The sequence below is a fragment of the Thermomyces lanuginosus genome (genome assembly GCF_041956635.1).
Source record: "Thermomyces lanuginosus strain ATCC 200065 unplaced genomic scaffold VTN49scaffold_28, whole genome shotgun sequence".
In the NCBI taxonomy this organism is placed as follows: Eukaryota; Fungi; Ascomycota; class Eurotiomycetes; order Eurotiales; family Trichocomaceae; genus Thermomyces; species Thermomyces lanuginosus.
The window spans coordinates 878,325-896,993 of NW_027192362.1; the positions used below are offsets into that span (position 1 = coordinate 878,325).

General features: G+C 52.7%; 9 protein-coding genes across 9 annotated transcripts; 3 read left to right on the plus strand and 6 right to left on the minus strand.

The window, feature by feature from the left end:
* Positions 1 to 197: 197 nt before the first annotated feature.
* On the minus strand, positions 198 to 2,155 carry VTN49DRAFT_3449 (uncharacterized protein; the record flags this gene model as incomplete). Its single annotated transcript, XM_069411286.1, has 3 exons — positions 198 to 1,835; positions 1,920 to 2,042; positions 2,096 to 2,155. The coding sequence occupies 3 exons, from the start codon at positions 2,153 to 2,155 to the stop codon at positions 198 to 200; spliced, it is 1,821 nt and encodes a 606-aa protein (XP_069268727.1).
* A 399-nt stretch (positions 2,156 to 2,554) lies between these two features.
* VTN49DRAFT_3450 (uncharacterized protein) lies at positions 2,555 to 4,615 on the plus strand (the record flags this gene model as incomplete). The annotated part of the gene is made up of 4 exons (XM_069411288.1): positions 2,555 to 2,804; positions 2,863 to 2,930; positions 2,990 to 3,562; positions 3,617 to 4,615. 4 exons carry the CDS (start codon positions 2,555 to 2,557, stop codon positions 4,613 to 4,615), a joined length of 1,890 nt encoding a protein of 629 aa, XP_069268728.1.
* A 113-nt stretch (positions 4,616 to 4,728) lies between these two features.
* VTN49DRAFT_3451 (uncharacterized protein) lies at positions 4,729 to 5,622 on the minus strand (the record flags this gene model as incomplete). The annotated part of the gene is made up of 1 exon (XM_069411289.1): positions 4,729 to 5,622. The coding sequence occupies one exon, from the start codon at positions 5,620 to 5,622 to the stop codon at positions 4,729 to 4,731; it is 894 nt and encodes a 297-aa protein (XP_069268729.1).
* An 879-nt stretch (positions 5,623 to 6,501) lies between these two features.
* Positions 6,502 to 6,852, minus strand: VTN49DRAFT_3452 (uncharacterized protein; the record flags this gene model as incomplete). Its single annotated transcript, XM_069411290.1, has 1 exon — positions 6,502 to 6,852. The coding sequence occupies one exon, from the start codon at positions 6,850 to 6,852 to the stop codon at positions 6,502 to 6,504; it is 351 nt and encodes a 116-aa protein (XP_069268730.1).
* Positions 6,853 to 7,198: 346 nt separating this feature from the next.
* VTN49DRAFT_3453 (uncharacterized protein) lies at positions 7,199 to 8,800 on the minus strand (the record flags this gene model as incomplete). Its single annotated transcript, XM_069411291.1, has 2 exons — positions 7,199 to 8,462; positions 8,523 to 8,800. The coding sequence occupies 2 exons, from the start codon at positions 8,798 to 8,800 to the stop codon at positions 7,199 to 7,201; spliced, it is 1,542 nt and encodes a 513-aa protein (XP_069268731.1).
* Positions 8,801 to 9,594: 794 nt separating this feature from the next.
* Positions 9,595 to 10,113, minus strand: VTN49DRAFT_3454 (uncharacterized protein; the record flags this gene model as incomplete). Its single annotated transcript, XM_069411292.1, has 3 exons — positions 9,595 to 9,678; positions 9,767 to 9,872; positions 9,974 to 10,113. 3 exons carry the CDS (start codon positions 10,111 to 10,113, stop codon positions 9,595 to 9,597), a joined length of 330 nt encoding a protein of 109 aa, XP_069268732.1.
* A 2,039-nt stretch (positions 10,114 to 12,152) lies between these two features.
* Positions 12,153 to 13,988, plus strand: VTN49DRAFT_3455 (uncharacterized protein; the record flags this gene model as incomplete). Its single annotated transcript, XM_069411293.1, has 1 exon — positions 12,153 to 13,988. One exon carries the CDS (start codon positions 12,153 to 12,155, stop codon positions 13,986 to 13,988), a length of 1,836 nt encoding a protein of 611 aa, XP_069268733.1.
* A 580-nt stretch (positions 13,989 to 14,568) lies between these two features.
* On the minus strand, positions 14,569 to 15,415 carry VTN49DRAFT_3456 (60S ribosomal protein uL16; the record flags this gene model as incomplete). The annotated part of the gene is made up of 3 exons (XM_069411294.1): positions 14,569 to 15,022; positions 15,079 to 15,254; positions 15,371 to 15,415. 3 exons carry the CDS (start codon positions 15,413 to 15,415, stop codon positions 14,569 to 14,571), a joined length of 675 nt encoding a protein of 224 aa, XP_069268734.1.
* A 925-nt stretch (positions 15,416 to 16,340) lies between these two features.
* VTN49DRAFT_3457 (uncharacterized protein) lies at positions 16,341 to 18,328 on the plus strand (the record flags this gene model as incomplete). The annotated part of the gene is made up of 2 exons (XM_069411295.1): positions 16,341 to 16,962; positions 17,013 to 18,328. 2 exons carry the CDS (start codon positions 16,341 to 16,343, stop codon positions 18,326 to 18,328), a joined length of 1,938 nt encoding a protein of 645 aa, XP_069268735.1.
* Positions 18,329 to 18,669: the final 341 nt, after the last annotated feature.

Consider the following 18,669-nt stretch of genomic DNA (forward strand, 5'->3'; position numbering starts at 1 on the left):
ACGGATGACGAGACGTTCTTCAGCCAGAAGTGAGACGTGGGGTTGATAACATAGGGCTAGTCAGGTGACTGTTATCAATTCATCGACCGTCATGGGCGCGTCTGCTCTAACTTTTGTGTTTCTTTGCTACTATAATTTCATTGTTTATGCGGGGACCCCAAAAGGTTAATAAGACAATAATAGCCTATTCTCGCAAATCATTTGACGATTACGTCGAGTACGGCAGAGATATTCTGCTTCAGCACCACGTTCCTGGCTTCAATCAAAGCATTTTCGACATCTGCAGTGCGGGTCACCCGTTTGGTCCAGAGGTGGCCGTTTGCAGCAGCCTTGGCCACCTCCCCGTAGTCGGGCCCATCGTCTTCAAGCGCGATGCCGAGTTCGTCGTTCGTGATGCTCGCGGCGACGCCTCGTGGATGAACATCTGCCACGCACTGGCGAGTAGCCCGCCAGCCGCCATTGTTCAAAATGATGGTCAAAAACGGGCATTTGTGTCGGTGACTCGCCCAATAGACAGCCGTCGGGACAGAGAAAACAAAACTGCCGTCGCCCGTGATTGCACAGACAAATGGCTCATTGTCGGACTCAGGGTCTGACTGCGCCTTGCGCAGTATGTTTGGACGATCAGAGAGATCGTAAAGCCGAGCAGCAAGTTTAACGCCAATAGCTGCGCCACCAGCCCAGCCCAACCCGCTGCCGCCTTTGGTTAGATGCGAACCGGGGCGGGTGAAGCAGAGCTGTTCGGCGAGGATGACCTGGTTGGTGACGGAATCGGAAACGAAGATGGTATTGTCGGGGACAATGGCGCGCAAAGAGTAAAGGAGGTAATCGACTGACGTCGGCGCCTGTGGAGTGTTCAAGGCATTGAGCGCCCGTTGGGCGAGATTCCGTTGATTGTCGGAAAACCTCGCTTTGAGAACTTTCCAGCGTCCTGCGTACGTATCTGGAGATACTTTACCCGACTGAATTATATAGTCATTCAATTGGACAAGTGCAGTGGCGCTGTCAGCAAGAAAGGTTGCAGTTGCTCCAATGTCGAAGAGATTCATCTTCTCCTTCCGAGGATCGAGATCGATGTGAAATATTTTTGCAAAAGGCGAAGGTTGGATTTTGCTCGGAATCCAAGGCACATCACAGTCAAGAACCAGTATAACGTCGGCATGCCGCACATCCCAGGCAGCGCCAGTTCCTCGGGTGGTCCAAGCTGGGTGGTCAGCGGGGAAACAAACCTCGCGGATTTCTGGATCGAACACTCGAGTGCCTTTGATTAGATCAACAAGAGTGATGAGATTCTTTACCGCCTGATGGCTACGGCCCAGATAACCAGTAATGACAAGCGGCGAGGAGGCCTCAATGAGGGCCTCGGCAATGGTCTGCACGGCATCAGCCGGTAGCCCACCGAGTCTACAGGCAGGGAGAGGTCGCAAGCGGGGCTCCAGAGCCGTCCCAATCGGTCGGGCAAGGACCTCGCGCGTCGCGGTAAGGTAGACAGGGCCAGGTGACCCAGTGGTCGCCATCAGCACGGCACGATGTACAACGGTTTGCACGTGCTCTGGTGACTTGATCTCCCCTGTATAGCGGCTGTAAGGGGCAACTAGAGCGGACTGGTTGGGAATATCCTGGTACCACTGAACATGCTCGGATCTGGAGCCGGAGACTGTACCGTGCATGGTTGAAGGAGCAACTCCGGCGATAATGATTATCGGAGCACGTCCACTGGATGCATTATGCAGACCTTGTCCCAAGGCAGCGGTACCGACGTCGACATGCACGATCACACATGCTGGACGGTGGGTGATGCGAGCGTAACCATCAGCGGCAGAGATGGCGGCAAACTAGCACATTCCATGGGTCAGCAATAAATGATTATGGCAACCTGGAATCACTCAGCTGGATTCTTTGAATCCCGATTGACTTACTTCATGTTGGAACAGGAGCATGCGAGGGAATTCCTTATTCTCGACTTTGGTTCGCCGCACATAAGCCTCAATAATGCTGGGATGATCCGAACCCAGCACTGTGAACAGATAATCAACGCGGGCCTGTCATGGCTATCTGAGCATGGCTCTCCTTGTGCGGAGTCAGAGCACGATACCTCTGCTAGAGCCTCGAGAAGAGCATCAGCTACGATGTATGGGGCGGCCGGGTCCGACATGGTGGTCAAAACGGTTCTCTTTTAGATGAGTTTGAAGGAGGACAAACCAGGACAAGCCTGATTACTGACTACAGGACTTTCTGGTTCAAGACCAGAAATTACACATCAATGCGACAGGTCTAACTCATATTGTGCCATCATCTATGGACTCACTACGCTCGATCTGCTGTTCAGATCTGTACTTTGTAGAAGCAAGGGATATGGTCAGCCAATGATAGTCGTGGATCTAAATCTGTCTCTGCAACAAGCCAATCAAACTTCGAACTAGAAGTAGACTAACCGTTAATGGATTAGTGCGGTGTACCTGCACAGCCAATCACAGTAACTGGCAGAACACGACAACATGGACACATCGCGCCCTGAACCCCAGCTTCGATATCAGAGCGATGCCGTCGTAACATGACGTCCTTTCTGCACGGCTTGCGGAGGCTTTACTCCCTCGAAACTCTCGACACCCGCTTTACTGTTGCCTCCAGCACGCCCGCTAAAGCAGCGGAAACGGGGCAGTCCGCGAAAGATGCCCGGGCCCAGGCGATCGCGCAAGATGCGCAGCCCCCGAAATGGCGGACGCCAGAGTTCTACTTCTACTACTTGGTCTTTCTGACCGTCGTTCCAATGATGTTTAAGACAGTCATTGATGTGTCTCGGGGTGGGTGATCGTGTCAGTTGGACAGTGGAATCGGCAGTGTCGAGCTAACCCTGGCCAGAGGACCATCCGACGTATTCAACCTACTCACATTTGCTCTCCGATGGATGGATTCCGGGGCGTAAAGTGGTATGTTTTTACTTCACGGAGTACAATTGGAGTGGGACAGTCATTGATCCATTCGTCAGGACAATTCCGACCTTCAATATGCTAGCTTTCGCGACAATATTCCGTACCTCTGCATTCTATTGGTCGCGCACCCACTGCTTCGCCGAGTATATAATTATATTTATCCGGTAAAAACGGGAAATACAGAAAGCGTGCAGTTGTCTGGCTCTGCAAATGCGGCAGCGGCTGATGCACGGCTCCGTCAACGAACCCTTTTCGACTATTATTTCGCATTCGCCTTCCTCATTGGACTACATGGCATATCAGTGCTGAAGATTCTCCTGATTTTGTTCATCAACTATAAGATCACAAAGGGCATCGAGAGATCTTACATTCCGGCTGCCACGTGGGCCTTCAATCTGGCTGTGCTGTTTGCGAACGAGCTCTGTGATGGATACCCTCTGGCCAAGATTGTTGGACTCTTCATTTCCGATCCGGCATCACCCCTACTAGTCTGGGCGGAATGGCTGGACGGCTTTGGTGGCTTGATGCCTCGGTGGCAGATTCTGTTCAAGTTCACAATCCTTCGCTTGATCAGTTTCAACATGGACTACTATTGGAGCTTGGACTATCCGAGTAGCAGTCCGATTGAGGTAAGACCCCACGCCTTTTACGTATCGGAGCGTCTCTCTAACTTGGCTAAGAAGAAACAACTCGATCCCGCGTCACTGTCCGAACGGGACCGAACAGCTATTCCCGCCGATGCGACGTCATACAACGCTCTGTACTACACGGCGTATGTGCTGTACTCGCCACTGTACCTCTCAGGACCGATTATCACCTTCAATGACTATATCTCGCAGCAAAGATACCCATCACCTGCCATCACACCAATGCGGAACTTGATGTATGGCATTCGGTTTGGTCTGATCGTTCTCTGCATGGAACTGGTCTTGCACTATATCTACGCAGTGGCCATCTTCAAAGCCGAGCCTGACTGGTCCATGTACACGCCTGGCCAACTTAGCATGCTGGGTTACTTTAACCTGCATATCATTTGGCTGAAGCTGCTGATTCCATGGCGGTTCTTCCGCCTGTGGGCCTTACTCGACGGCATCGATCCTCCCGAAAACATGGTCCGGTGCATGTCTAACAACTACTCCGCCCTTGCATTCTGGCGCGCATGGCACCGATCCTATAATCGCTGGGTTGTTCGCTATCTCTACGTTCCACTGGGGGGCGGCGGCGGCCGTAGCAACAATCCCCGAAGTCCATCACCTAAGAGCAGCCTCCTTTCTCGCGCCCGAAAAATTTTCAACCAACTCACCGTGTTCACCTTTGTCGCAATCTGGCACGATATCAACCTCCGTCTGCTCATGTGGGGGTGGCTAATCACGTTCTTCGTCCTACCAGAAGTGATTGCCACGATGCTCTTCCCGGCACACCGATGGCGCAATTCACCCAACGCCTACCGCGTGTTGTGCGGCATCGGCGCCGTTGGCAATATCCTGATGATGATGGCCGCGAATCTAGTCGGTTTCGCCATTGGCCTGGACGGGTTGCGAGGTCTTCTTGGAGGCATTCTGAGCAGTTGGAGCGGGGCGATGTTTATGCTTTTGGCGTCGGGGGCCCTATTTGTCGGAGTACAGGTTATGTTTGAGGTCCGGGAGGCGGAGAAACGGAGGGGAATTCGACTCAAGTGTTGATATTAACACCATAAATACAATAACAAATGGGGTATAAACGTCCAACGAACAGCCATCCGATCCATATGCACATATTCATACAGCATAAACCATGAAAGAACCGTAGAGTTGTATCAAAAGAAAGCGCCACACCGAGAGTCCTCATGCACCTTATAACACGCCAACCCGCAAGTCCTCGCTCCGCAATTTCGACACCGAATCTTGCCCCAGTATCCGCAGAGCACGCAAAAGTACCGTTGACTTCTGCGTGCTGAGGGCAAACTCGACGGACCGGCACGGGCCGCGGTGTAGGTTAACGGCGGCTCGGAGAGCAAGATCTGCATGAGGCGGTCCGACGGCGGGCGCGGAACGTAGGACTTGAGCAGGGGGTCATTGTCATACGGTGTCTTGAGGAGGGCTTGGTTTGTGCTGACAACGGGTTCTGCTTGTTGGGACTCTGATGAGGGCTTCTGCTGTGATGTCGTTGACGGGACAGGTGCTGGCGACTCTACTTTATCCGGCGTCGTCGCCGCTGCTCTAGAGCGTTTTTTACTAGTACTACTCCCTTGTGCGGTGGGCGTCGCCGTAGTACTAGTACCAGCGCCACTGACCTGATGTTGTTGCTGCTGCTGCTGTTGCTGTTGATTCAAAGCCTCAAAGTCATCCAAATGATTCCGAAACGTCTTCTGACTCGTCAACACCCTTCGGACGTTCGTCGTGGTCTTTGCCCGCGGCGGCTTGCCGCTGTACTCCCGTTGGATCGCGTCCTTGCGTTGAGGCACCGGAATGACGACGTTCTCGCGGTGGTTTTCCCGGTCTAGTTCCGCGAGGTGTCGATTAATCGCATGCTGCTCACGCGAGGTAAGGTCCGTTGCGCGATGCGCTGGTTCGCGGATGGCTCGCTTGCGGCCGGTTGTGGCAGTCGCTGTCGCGGCTGGTGGAGGCCGAGGATCGGCGGTTTCGGTGACGTATGTCCATCCAGGGGCTGCGTTGGCTTTAGATGTTGCGAGAACTTCGACGAGGGGCATTTTTGACTCGGGGATGGTCAGCTAGATTCGCTGGTAAGATTGATTCCTGATAGGGACTGAAATCTCAAAGTTTCTGGGCACGCTCGTGATTGTTTGCAGTGTTTGCATTCATTTTGACATTTCAAACTTCCTACTCCGTAGGGTGGACGAGTACATCGGCCCGGGGACGATCAATCCAAAATCGACCTGTTCTGACGTCGCAAGTTCCCGGGTCATGGTGGAAGCATGTTGTGTTTGATTACCCAGTTGAGATTGGCATCATCCAGTACCATAGTCGCACGGAACCTGGCACCACCTATCAGAGTACTAAGAGTGCCAACAGGTTGAGTAGACCTACGGGCCATAAAGTGCGATTGAATTTTCTACCCTCCATAAATTCTTAGGCATTCTATAAATGAGTCCGTAATCTCACGGTTTTTCTTCCCGCAGACGGCATGACGATGATGACATGTCCCTATGGTCTCGCCCGACCACACAAGAAATCCGGTGTCACGAATTGACGTGAACACCGTGATGCCTTTCTGCTTTTCCAAGCATTGCGGTACGATGATATCACCTGAATGATGTTGGTTAATCGATGAATCAATCCTGATTGCTGGCATGGAGCAAATGACTCGTTCGTAGCATTCCATCAAACGGTGCTAATATAGTACAAGCAGAAATGATACTTTCCGGAATGATCTCCATCCAAGCAACGTGGAGGATCATAAGAATAGCTTTCGGATTCTCTGGCGCATAACCCAGAGCCCCTTTGCTCTTTCTTTGATCCTTGAGGATCCGAGAAAGGCTTTTGGCGACGGAGAGGGTGTCTGGATGATCATGTCCCAGCACTTTCTCTCTTCCCTCCAGCACCCGTCGATACATTTTCTCTGCCTCTTTTTATCGCCCTTGGTTCCTGAAAGTGACTGCCAGGTTGTTGACGGTAGTGAGAGTATACAGATGATCACGTCCCAGCACTTTCTCTTGTCCCGCCAGCGCCCGTCGATACATCGTCTCCGCTTCATAATACTGACATAAGAGTTCTAAACTGCACCCCACTTTAGCGGCAAGGTTGGTCTTCACATCTTCTTCCACTTTTTGTCGCTCGAGAAGCTGCCGAGCATGTGCGAGGTAGCTCATCCATATCCCCCTGTTATCGTGCGCAGAAACTGGAAAAGCGTCTTCGACGTGTTCTACCACCTTGGCTGTCCACTCTTCAAGTTCGCCTTGCTGGTTGAGCGAGTTGAGCATTGTCAGCGGAACAAGCCGGTGGATATCATACATGCCCGACTCCTTTCAGTAATGAAAGCGTACACCTTTAAGGTCCCGATGGCACCTTCTGCTCTCAATGTCCAAGGATCTTCAGGGAGGAGACACCGTGGTATAGCCCTTCCGCTCAGGAAACACATAAACTTGAGATAATCAGTCGCCAGAGGATCAAGATCTGCAATCTGGCGAAACGAGATGAGCCACGTTGTAGCGATGAATTCCGCGCCTCCCTATACCGATAGCGATCCTCAAAATCCCTGCTCAGCAGCTCGATCATAGTCTTGTCACTTGACCGACAGTATTCGAGATATCGCGTCGTTGAGATCTGTTACCTTGCCATGTATGCCGAAGCTTGCTTAAGGGCAAGAGGCAGATAACCAAGAACCTCCAGAAGCTTGGCGGTGTCATTCCAATTGCTCATCTGGCTCTCTGCCAGATGTGTCTCCAAAAACTTGAGACCTTCATTCGCGTTCATGGCCTCAACATTCAAGATATTCGGCACTGGAACGCCGAGATCCACTACAAGCGCACGGTTTCTAGAGGTGAATAGCAGGGAGCCTTGCCGGCTGGCCGGGAGATGACGGGCGAGACCGTTACGGCCGCCGAGAAGGTCTTGGCTGTCAGCGTTATCAACGATCAAAAGCCAGCTTCCCGCGCTTTCGTTGCTCAGGGTCGTCTTTACAAGCTCCTCAACCTCCGCTTTATCGTCGTTGATTCCACGTATTTCTAGCAACTGGCCAATTTTTCTGAAGGCGTTTCGGAAGCCGACAGCGTCTATGGCCGGAATCCAAAAGACAGAGCAGTCCGGGTGCTTTTCGTTAACCCGGAAGGCGACCTCGAGTGCAATTTGTGTCTTGCCCACGCCTCCCAAACCCACGATGGCAGTTCTTTGGCAGTAATCTCTGTTCACGCTGGGCGCAACGCAGGTAAGAAGCTGCTCCAAAATTGACTCTCGACCGACAAAATCTCTATTCCTCTCAAAAGGGATAGAGAAATGTCTGCGTCCCGTGGCTGGCAGACATCCATCTCCACCAGAGGACACATTGTCAGTGAGGCTGTCCACAAATCTCCCAATAGCCCGTTCTTTCTCAGCCAGATAGTTGTGAGTGTTCGCAGAGATTGTGCTGGCGTTTTTCCAGTCCCACAATGTTATGTCTTTCAGCCCTTGATCGACATTAAACCGGAAGTATTCGCTATGGTCATCAAATTGACAATTCAGATTGTGGGCTACTTTTTTAGAGGATGCGGCCATGGCTTCCAACGCGCGGATGATTGATTCTTGGGAATCTTTAATGGTGACAACGTCTCCTAGGCCCGATCCAATGCTCAAGATCCGCATCTGCCGGCGGTCCGGAAACTGCCTTCGAGCCTCCTGAACTAGGACTTCGCACGGGTTGTTGTAACCAAAGGCAGCATCGACAAATTCAATGTTATCTCGACCAAGTCTTATCGACTCAAAGAAACTGACAGCCGCAGACGTGGCCTGTGCAACTTCCCAAATGGTGCATGCCTCAAAGGCAGTCGATGAATCGTATGTTCTGAAAAGGGTTGGAGGAGCATCGATGTTGTCCCTAGTAATTGCTAAGACAATTCTGTGACGATTTAGCTCATGCCGGCCATGGTAAGCAAACTCTGTGGCAGCTTTGACATACGTCTTTGTGCATGTCCCGTCACGAAAAGGCACGTTTTGATGGGGACATGTCTCAGCGGTCGACTGACCTTCTTTCCGGCAGTTTTTGCACTGCTCTTCCGGACAGAATTGCCTGATTATCGATTTTATTGCATCCTCATGGCGTTTAGCAGAGAAGGCAGGTCCAAATGCGGTGTCCGAGGTTGGCTTCCGCGTGGTTTTTGGCGTGAATACTCGTCTGGCGAAGTCCCGATACGCTTGAATACACTCATCAGTCGGCATACGTAGTCTTCCGAGCATAATCGCGGTGATTCTCTACACTTGTTAAGGGAGTTCTCGTAATAACACGCAGACGGCAGCTGTCACCCTCCAGTGCTCGTGCCTCCAATTATATCAAAGTAATCGCATGGTAGCGGAACATGATTAAGTCGGTCCTTCTCGCGGATTTTCTCCATTATATGATGTAGAATGAGGATACTAGAAAGGCCACGAATTCCACCGCCGTCTCAAGCAGGGTCAACAAAAACTTCTAGCGACAACTTGAGAGAAGGTCGGGCGCCATACCGAGCGAGAGGATCTTCAGAGGCTCCGTTGAAGTCATTGCGAATTTGTCTGCTTTGGTCTAAAACGCACGTCCTGTTAAAGGAATGTCAAGCATTCACTGACTGGATAAGGGTAGTTCTGAGAACTTGATCCGATAGTTTTAGGACGTTAGAGCCGCATACCCCCCCTACTTTAGCTGCCACAGATCGGGCTGCTCAGCCCAAAGTCAAGCGATTCAACTCTATCGACACGGCTGCCCGGCAGGTCTCTGCAGGTACGTATTATGTGCTAACTGCTGATGGCGTGATGATTACACACCAGCAAGTTCTGGAAATCTGGACGTTTTAGAAAAAATGATTTTTCTGCGTCTCTGATTAGGACACGGAAATGGCCTGCGAAATCACAACACGAAGTCCAGTATGTACGATTCGTACTGTCGCCTCCGGAAAAGTACTTTACCAATTTCGAGAACGCCGCATCAACCAATTGGCAACAGCCGATACTCAAGTAAACTTAAAACGAACCATCCGACATATACGTTCAACTTGTGACTATTTCTTCTTCTGCAACTGATCAATCCTCTGCTCCAGCTCGTGGATATACCCGTTCAGCTTCTGCGATGCTGCTTGCAGAGCCTGAAGTCGTACAACACATAGGCACAATGGTTAGAATCAACAAGTTGAACGCGCCGCCACAAACCCTGCGATACTAGGAGATACGTACAAAAATATCGTCTGTCAGCATCTCATTGGCGACGCGGTACTCCTTCAGAATGTAGTACCACACCGCCACGCCTGCCGTGACGGAGCCGAGGAGAAAACCGAACACCCTGTGTTCCTTACGTATGAGTTTCTTGTCTATATACCCGAAGTTGATCGTAATAATTGGACGGAATGATGCATTCGTTGACGTGCGGGAACCATAACGCACCCTCCTCGAAATGCGCCAACGGGTTTCCGTGCCGGCAGGGATGATGATGAGCCGGCGGCGTTGCGAGTTGGAGCTGTCGTGGAGAACGACGCTAGCCTTGGAACTAATGGTCGCGCACGAAAAAAGGCTCGGTGGATCATCGCGGGAGAGATGTTCGCTTCATGAATTATTTTGTGTCTGTTATAGAGTGCAAGTAGTAAGATCAACCGGCCCTGCGGTTCTCGAGAAAATGAGATTGGGACGTCGAATATCGAACTGGACAGCGATGAGCTTCAAGCTAAGCTCCATGAGGTAGGTAATGCGCAGGATTTTCAGCCTCAGGCATCAAGGCGTCAAGTGGGCCTTGCCGTGCCAAGTCCGATCCCAAGAATGCGGTGCCTGGAAGCCCGATCCATCTTCGGAATCCACCCCATCGAAGTCATCAATTACAACACGGAATCAACAACTTCCAATAGTCTCAGCGTCCATGACAGCAGCAAGTGAAATCATTTGCTGTCACAATGATCTCTGAGGAGGCTGGATATAGTGGACCTCAACTGTCAATTCTAATCCTGTTGATCCTGGAAAGCAGAGCTCTGTGCAAGTAGTACTATGAAGCAGGTATCAAGTTGCGAGTACCGAAACCTACCTATATCTCGTGGTTTCTCCGCCACCTAAGATTCAAATGGAGGCTTTGACTTGGCGGGCTAACCAGGACGATGGACGTGGCGGTAGTGTGTACTTAATAAACTTTTGTACTTAGAACTGCCCAGCGCATGCGTCCTGGAGTTCGAGATTTCTCTACAGCTGGGGAACCGTTATTGTCGTTCTGTCTCGCGCCCAGATCATCGGAAATCTGGGTATGCTGACCACAGTCCTTCTGCGCTGCCAAGCCGGATCAAGGTACTTATGCCTTCGCAAGGAAGCTGAAGATACCATGATCAGGATCATGGATATAATACTCGATTCTCCGCCGCCAACTGTTCCTGATACTTTAGCTTCATGCAAAATCTGCGGCGGGACTGGAAGACTATGTAGACAAGAACAGTCTGCCCTGGGACCTTGAATCAGATGCCCGCATATTGTACCTTCACACACAACGGCAGGGGTCATACCCGCAAAAACGATGAAATAGAAGAGCATAAATATCCATTTCGGATGAACGGAATGCGATGTGAAGCAGTCAACATGCTCCTTTCTGGAAGCCATGAGAGGATGTGATGAGTAAACAGTCTGTCGATTTCAACCCTGCTCATGTCCAATCTCAGGTCTGACATCCTGTGTCCTTACACTGGTTCGCAACGTCTGCCAGTTCTTGCATCCTGTCATGATCTCATCTCGCCATAGTTTTCGTCGCCTACTCGGTCCCCTCGATTACTGGTCATCACCCTGCCTAGGGCACGATCGATCATGTGACCCCAAATGAGTTGAGTAGATAACCTCGTCAGGTATAATCAGGTTTGCGAGTTATCTCATGGTTATACAGAGTACTGATATGCACACCGCGAAAATGGTTATCCGGTCGGATCCCTCAACTTCAACGGCTCGATGTGACCACCTGGGGCTGAGCGAATGATGGACTAGGGGTTAGTATTTGAGGTTTCGGGCCATGTCCATCGCCATCGAGGTTAGAAATGGCATGATTGAATCCTAGAATCCTTGGCCTTTGATCATGCTGAGATCATGGACGAAAACAAGATAGAAAAGGTAGGGTTGTTGATAGCTTCCTGATTGATCCGATAGCCGCACCAACACAACAAGTAGATGGGCAACAAGGACACTCCGCTAGCTGCGATTTGACAGTAAACCGGGGCTGAATCGAAGCCCGGAAAATTCATGATTAATGTTGCTCGATTATTGATCAATGATTCATGAGTTTTCTATGAATAATAATAATAGCCACTGCCCCTAGACTTTGTTGTCTCGTAGTGCTCACCGACGTGGGTACTTGGGCCTAAGGGGGTCAGCTGGAACGTGGTCATCGCGTCATTACCCGCCGATCGTCACCGATAGTACTATCAGTCTAATCATTCTCATCATGAGATAAAGTTACCCCGTACGATTGACCACCCTGTTTCTTTTATACTTATGTCTGTATCTATTGTTTTCATCCTCGTAAAGACAAAATCAAAACAAGTCAACAAGCACTCAAGAACCCTTGTTTGGTGAACGGCGGCCAAGCCCCGATCATCTCCTGATCATGGCCTTTCGTTTACCCCAGGCTCCCCCGCGTCGCCAATCGTACACGGGGCCGGAGCGATTGTCGCTGGACCTCTCGCTGCTCTCCCAGCAGCCTGACGATGACGCGCAGCAATGGGTACTTTTCTCGCCCACTCAGACCCCGTCTACCCTGCACACCGGGACCGACTCCACCTCCAGGACTGCCGGCTTATCGCGCCTGAGCGACTTTGGCTCCTTCAGCGCAGGTACCCAGGCCGATAATAACGAGCAGGATGAACCCGCAGACGAGGATGCCACAGAACTCGATAGCCTCGACGAGGGTCTGCAGGAGTTCCCCCACGCCCATGTCGCGGATTCGTCGCGGGCCGTTCTACCCACCCATGATGGACTAGGCAGCTTCCATAACTCCAACCAATTCATTCAGAACCAACTCTGGCAATATGAGCAGTATAATCCCGGGCGACCGGCGAATGTGGCCCACACGCGACGATCCAGCGTCCAGCGACATTTGGATTCGGTGGAGGAGCAGGAAATGCGGGAGGAGCGGGAACGATGGCAGCGGATCGAAAAGTGGCGTATTGAGCAGAGCCGAATCCTGCTGGAAGAGATCGAGCGCGAGACACGACGGCTGCGGCGGCGAAACAGTCGGGCCAGCGTCTCGGCTGCATCGCGCAGATCAGGCGCCCCGGCCTTGGATAGTATATCCGAGACTGCCGTTATGGAGACGGCGGCGTCGGCGTCTGAGGCATCCTCGGATCAGGGCGACACTCCCGAAGAATCCATTTGGAGGAAGATTACTCGGAAAGTCATCCGCGACTTGATTGGCATCGATGAGTCGCTACTGTCGGTAATCCTGGGAGAATCGCTGGCCGGTTCGACCTCAGGCAGCACCGACCCGGAAGGTCGGTCCGAAACGGGAGCGACAGAAATGAACCGCGAGCTCCAAGACGCACCCAGCGTCTCAGAGAGCGGCACCGATGGCCGATGGCCGGAGCGTATACTGCACCGCATCGCGCGCGAACTCGGGATCCTAGTGCACCAGCTCTGCGAGCATCCAGGTGCTTTCACCACGTATCTCCGCATCGAGGATCCCAGGGACTACTATGCTGGCATTCCAGTGTCCTCGTCAGAATCAAATAATTCATCCCAGCTTCTTCCAACCACCTCCGACAGCGCAGACACCTCTGCTGCTGCTGCTGGTGCTGCACCCTCAACCTTTTCTCCACACTTTACGCCAACCATTCGTGATCCAGCAGTCGTTGAACATGCCGCCCAATGGGGGATCGAGGAGGAAGAGGATGATCCATCCCCGAGCGCAGACCCCGTGACAGAAAGCGTCCTGGCAAACCGGGAGCGCGAGTTCTGGGAGCGCGAACTCGACATGGCGATGGTATTCCGGTACCTGAGGAGCCGATTCCGACGGACAAACAACGACAATCGGACACCATCGTCATCATCTCCGTCACGACGCGAGCATTCCCAGGACAGCGCCAACAACCACGGCCAATCTCATCCACGGGCTGCCGTCATTCGGCAGCACCATCCGCTCGTCGCACGGGCACACGCCCGGCACCAAGCAACACAGCGCCAGAACAACCCGTCGCTCCGCACGCAGTTCCCCTCCTCTGCCGCCGCCGCTGCAGGCCCGTCATCGCCCATCACCCGCCATCGCTTCCGCCGACCGAGCTCTAGCTGCGCGAGCCAAAGCACCAAGGTCTCCCTGCTCACGCACACCCACACCGCGGCCCTGGGCAGCGGCTCGAGTCGACATTACTGGGATATCGGAGGGAGTGTCGGCAGCGGGAGCGCCGTGGTCTCAGTTGGAGGTGGTGCAGATCATTGGGGAGAGGTTTGAACTCCCCTCCCTTTTTGAGCGATCGATTTTAGATTCGGTTAGAGTTGCGCTGTGTCTCCATTCTTATACGAGTTATGAGTGAAATGATAGAGGTGGCGTCGTGATGAACAGTTAAGGGGACTTGTGATGATGATTTCGATTCGGCCGATACGAGGAGCAGTTACAGGGATGTTGATACTGATAGGTTTTGTATATGCGGATTGGGATCCCCGTCTTTCAGATGATATAGGGATTTTCTTGTATCTAGAGTCCCTACGTCTATACCTAACTACGAGAATAATGATATCCCACTCCTGAATTAAGACGTGTATATCCAGAGTGCGTTGGATATCAATCAGGCTCTTCCGGCATCAGTAGAAACAGGATGATCCTGTCGTTGCAAGAACCAGCGAGAGAGGGCTGAGCAAGACCGAAGGGAAGCTTCGCCGAATCTCCCACTCGAGGAATAGATAGAAACTGGCACGATATAATTCTCTGGTTACCCGGATGGTCATAGATTGTATCGAGTCATCATGCATTGACCTAATTTTACCATACAACGCGACCAGTCATGGGAACAAACGAAACAGAATCCCCAAAATTACGCCGCCTGCGACAGGTTCTCATAGGCCTCCGGGAAGTTGCGGATGTTGTCCTCGATGCGGCCGTGGTCGCGGTGGAACTTGACGTAGGCACCGTCCATCTTGACCTTGCCCTCCTGGCGGAGACGAACGTACTCCTCACGGGGCAGCGGGGTGAAACCCCAGTTCTTCGAGACGATGACCTTTTGACGGCCAGGGAACTTGTACATGGAGCGGCGCAGGGCCTCGACGGCGGCCGCGCGGTGCACGTCACGGGTTCGGACGGACAGCAGAATCTGGCCAATGTTCACACGAGCAACCTTGCCGGCGGGCTTGCCGAAGGCGCCACGCATACCGGTCTGGAGACGATCGGCACCGGCGCACGACAACATCTTGTTGATCCGGATGACGTGGAACGGGTGGGCGCGGACGCGGAGGTGGAAACCTTCCTTACCGGCGACCTTCACGAGGTACCTACGATTGCCGTCAGACCAATCATGTGAAAATTCTCGGTGTGATTTGTCGCATACTTGTTGGCACAGATACGCGCGGCTTCAAGAGCCTCCGACGAGACCTGCTCGTACTCATCGGAGACCAGGTGCACGCAGGTCGGGAAGTCATCCACGCTGGCCTTCTTCCGGCCCAGATCGTAGATACGAATCTTGGGGTCCGGGACACCACGGCAGTACCGAGACTTGGGGTACGGCTGCAGAACTGTCAGCTCATGCCTATCCGACGAATTCGCACTCATCGCAATGCTGCCAGATTACGCCATCTCCAGAAAACCTAGAAACGGCCCCGACAGCCCCATGAACAACGCACCTTGTTCTTGCAGTAGCGGTAGCACCTCGCTGGACGACGGGCCATCTTGACGACTGTTCACGGATGACTATAATTCCCGCGATGAAATGGTTGGAGATGGAAAGATGGTCGGGGGGAAGAAGAATGCACTCAAATCCCGAAGATCAATTATTAATCGTCCCTCTTGGCGGTTGATTTCAAAGCAAGTTTTCCGTCATGTGTGGCCATGCCCTAAGCCCTAAGCGACCGGATTTGCATCTATTCACGTGATAGGTCACGGGACTACGGAATATATAATTTCCAAATGCGGAACGACAATGCTTATCTAATCGGTCCAATCGGAGCCCGCCATTGGGGGCCGAAACTTCCCTCCTTCCATGGACTCTATGGAGGCTATGCTGTCTGTTAGACTGTCGGGCATCGTGTCCACGGAGATTCTAAATCTGGAGTCCGGACAAAAGCTGAATCTGGTTCGCTGCGTGCCAGTCCGTTGTCAATCACTTCCCAGCTGTCACGATAATCGTGGCTGGATGCTGGAGTAACGACACCGCATCCGGATTGCACTAAACCCTACTAGGAAATCGGAATACAATGGACCCAGAAAAGATACTTTGATGCCCTGAGAGCCAAGTATGTCGTTGAACACCCTAAAAACACCGGGAAATGGTCCCTAGCTTGATGCGAGGGGCTTATACTGATGGTTTCAGGTCTACAAAGTTCATATTAACTCAACCCGCTCCTGAAAACATCCCGCAATTTCGCGCCTTGATCGACTTTGCTGTCACTTTCATTACCGATTCCACTTGTCCGTTCGGCTATCTTACCCCTGATCCTGAACTCTCCAAAGCATGACGTTGGATATCTGAATCAATATTCGAAGAGTGTCAGATACTGAGTTCGAATCGCAAGTCACCCTTTGGTCGGCCAGCCAAGGTCTGCCCACCAGAAGTTACCTTAATCTCCGGCAATCGTCGTTTTCTATCAAACAACCATGTCTACCGCCACCACACCGAAGAAATCACCCCCCGGCGCGTCAGCCCGGACGCAATCAGAGCGGCCGAGTACTGATCGCAGTTCGACCAAGTCTCCCAACGGTCTGCAACGAACTCCTTCCACCCGTACATCGCACATGTCCGCGCGGGCCGCGGCGCGCAAACCGGGCCGGTCCAATCTGAGCACGTCCAGCGTGCCCAAAATGTCCGCTAACGATTCGTCCGATGAAGAAGCCCGTGCCCAGATGGCGGCCCTGATTGACGATCTGAAGGAGCAACTACACAAGGCCGAGACCACATCACAGCAGTACCAAAAGCAACTGGATGTGTTGCAGATTCGTCTGGACGAAGCTGTGGCGGAACAGGCGAAGCTGGAGGAGCAAATTCACGAGAAGGACAGCAAGATCGAGGCTCTGAATGAGCAGATTCGGGAGCATCCACGGATTATTCGCGAGATGCAGCAGGCGCATGATCAAGAACTGAACGCCCTGTTGAAGGAGAAAGAGCAACACGTTATCAAGGAAGAGGAGCTTCAGTTCACCATTCAGCGCCTCAAAGAGTCTTTGGCGCAGAGGGAAGCGCGTGCAGCGTCAGATGCCGACAAGAACGTGTCCCGTTCATGTAGGTCTTGCAGTCAATTCCCATGGGATTGCGGAACTAACGTCTCCCAGCTAGCTTCCGAAGCCGCTCTACCACCGATGGTGAAAATGGACAGTTTGCGCCTTCCTCGCAATTGGAGCGTAGCCCATCTCGCAGCCATTCCAACCTTCTGCTCCAGAAGGACAAACTGATCGAATCGTTGCGCCTTGAGCTTGCGGAGTCACAGATCAAGCTCGTAGAAATGGAGAACAAGGGCGGTGGCCGGCAGGCAGAGCTCGAACGAGAACTCCTGGAAGCGAGAATGGCCAATGCTCGGTTAATGGAGGACAATGAGAGTTACCAGCTCCTCCTCCGGGAGAAGACCTTGAATGGCGAGTTCACTAAAGGGGACCTCCTCCATGATGGCAGGGCGAGTTCTCCACCTGCTGGCAGTGGCGGAGGTTCGTTGGCTGATGAGCTGGAATCCGCTGAAGGGCAGTCAGCCACGGTACGCAAACTAGAAGCGGAGATCAAATCGCTGAAGGAGGAAAAGAAGGCCCTGACACTTTACATCGAACGCATCATTGGTCGACTCTTGGAAAGTGAAGGATTCGAGCACATTCTGGACAAGAGCGATGATGCACGGCCCCCTCCACCGAAGACTGAGAAGAATAGCAACCCACCTCCGGCACAGAGCGGGGAAGGAGTATCGTTTCTGCAGCGGGCCAAGTCGGTGGTGGCCGGTCAGGCTAACCGCCCAAGGCCGAAGCAACGACCTGCCAGCGTGATGCCTGCCTCTACGATCTCCGCACCGCCGCCTCCCATGTCTGCCGTGGAAAACCCTGAGACAGCACCACGAGTTCCCATCATGCGTGCGCAGACTGTTCGGTCCGGACACCGACGGACTCAGTCAGAACAAACAGGCGACGTCGCGGCTGCCGCTGTTGTCGGACAGATGTACCGGGCCAGCCGCCGAACGTCGGGAGGGCCGATGAGCCCGGCTGTCCTCAGCCCGACCACTATGGGGCCAGGCTCGCGGCAGAGTAGTCTCTTCAACGTTCCCGCGCCCGCGAGCGCTCGAGAGCCATCGCAGGGCAGCGGGGTCGAACGCAAGAGGCTGAGTAGCTCGGACAGCGTATCCAGCGACGCCAATGCAGATGTCAGTTCTCTGGGGGCGATGTCGACGCCTCCTAGCCGGTCCAGCAGCGGTATGAACAACTACCCAGGTGCCGTGATGCAGCAGAACAAGCTTCGGCCTCTTCGTCTGGTGCAGGAGAACCAGGAAGTCGAGAGCCAGCACGCTAGCGAGGACGAGGCCGCGGCCAAGCGCGCCAACCGAAGTAGCTGGATCTCGTGGTTCAACCGACCAAGGACCACTTCCGGCTCGCAGGACGGCCAAAAGTCATGACTCGAGCCGTATGATTTATCGATGGATGACTCTTGATGTTTACTTGCGATATCTGTGATATCTGGTCGGCATGTGCCTGTTGCGGTCATCAATACCCGGATGGAGTGTATTCTTTTATTATTGTTGCTTATCCAGGATGTATTTGGACACGGATCCCCTATAGGATGTAATGACTTTTATCTTTGCAATTAATCTGAGTGTATTCTATTAGTATTAAGCTGTTGTTCTGGTTTCTAAATGTACAGAGATTCGGGTTCTCATAACAGATAGTGGAGCGGAACTAAGGGTTGCTTGCGGCCAAGTTGTCGCATTCTCAACATCTTAGCTTATTCAAACCACGA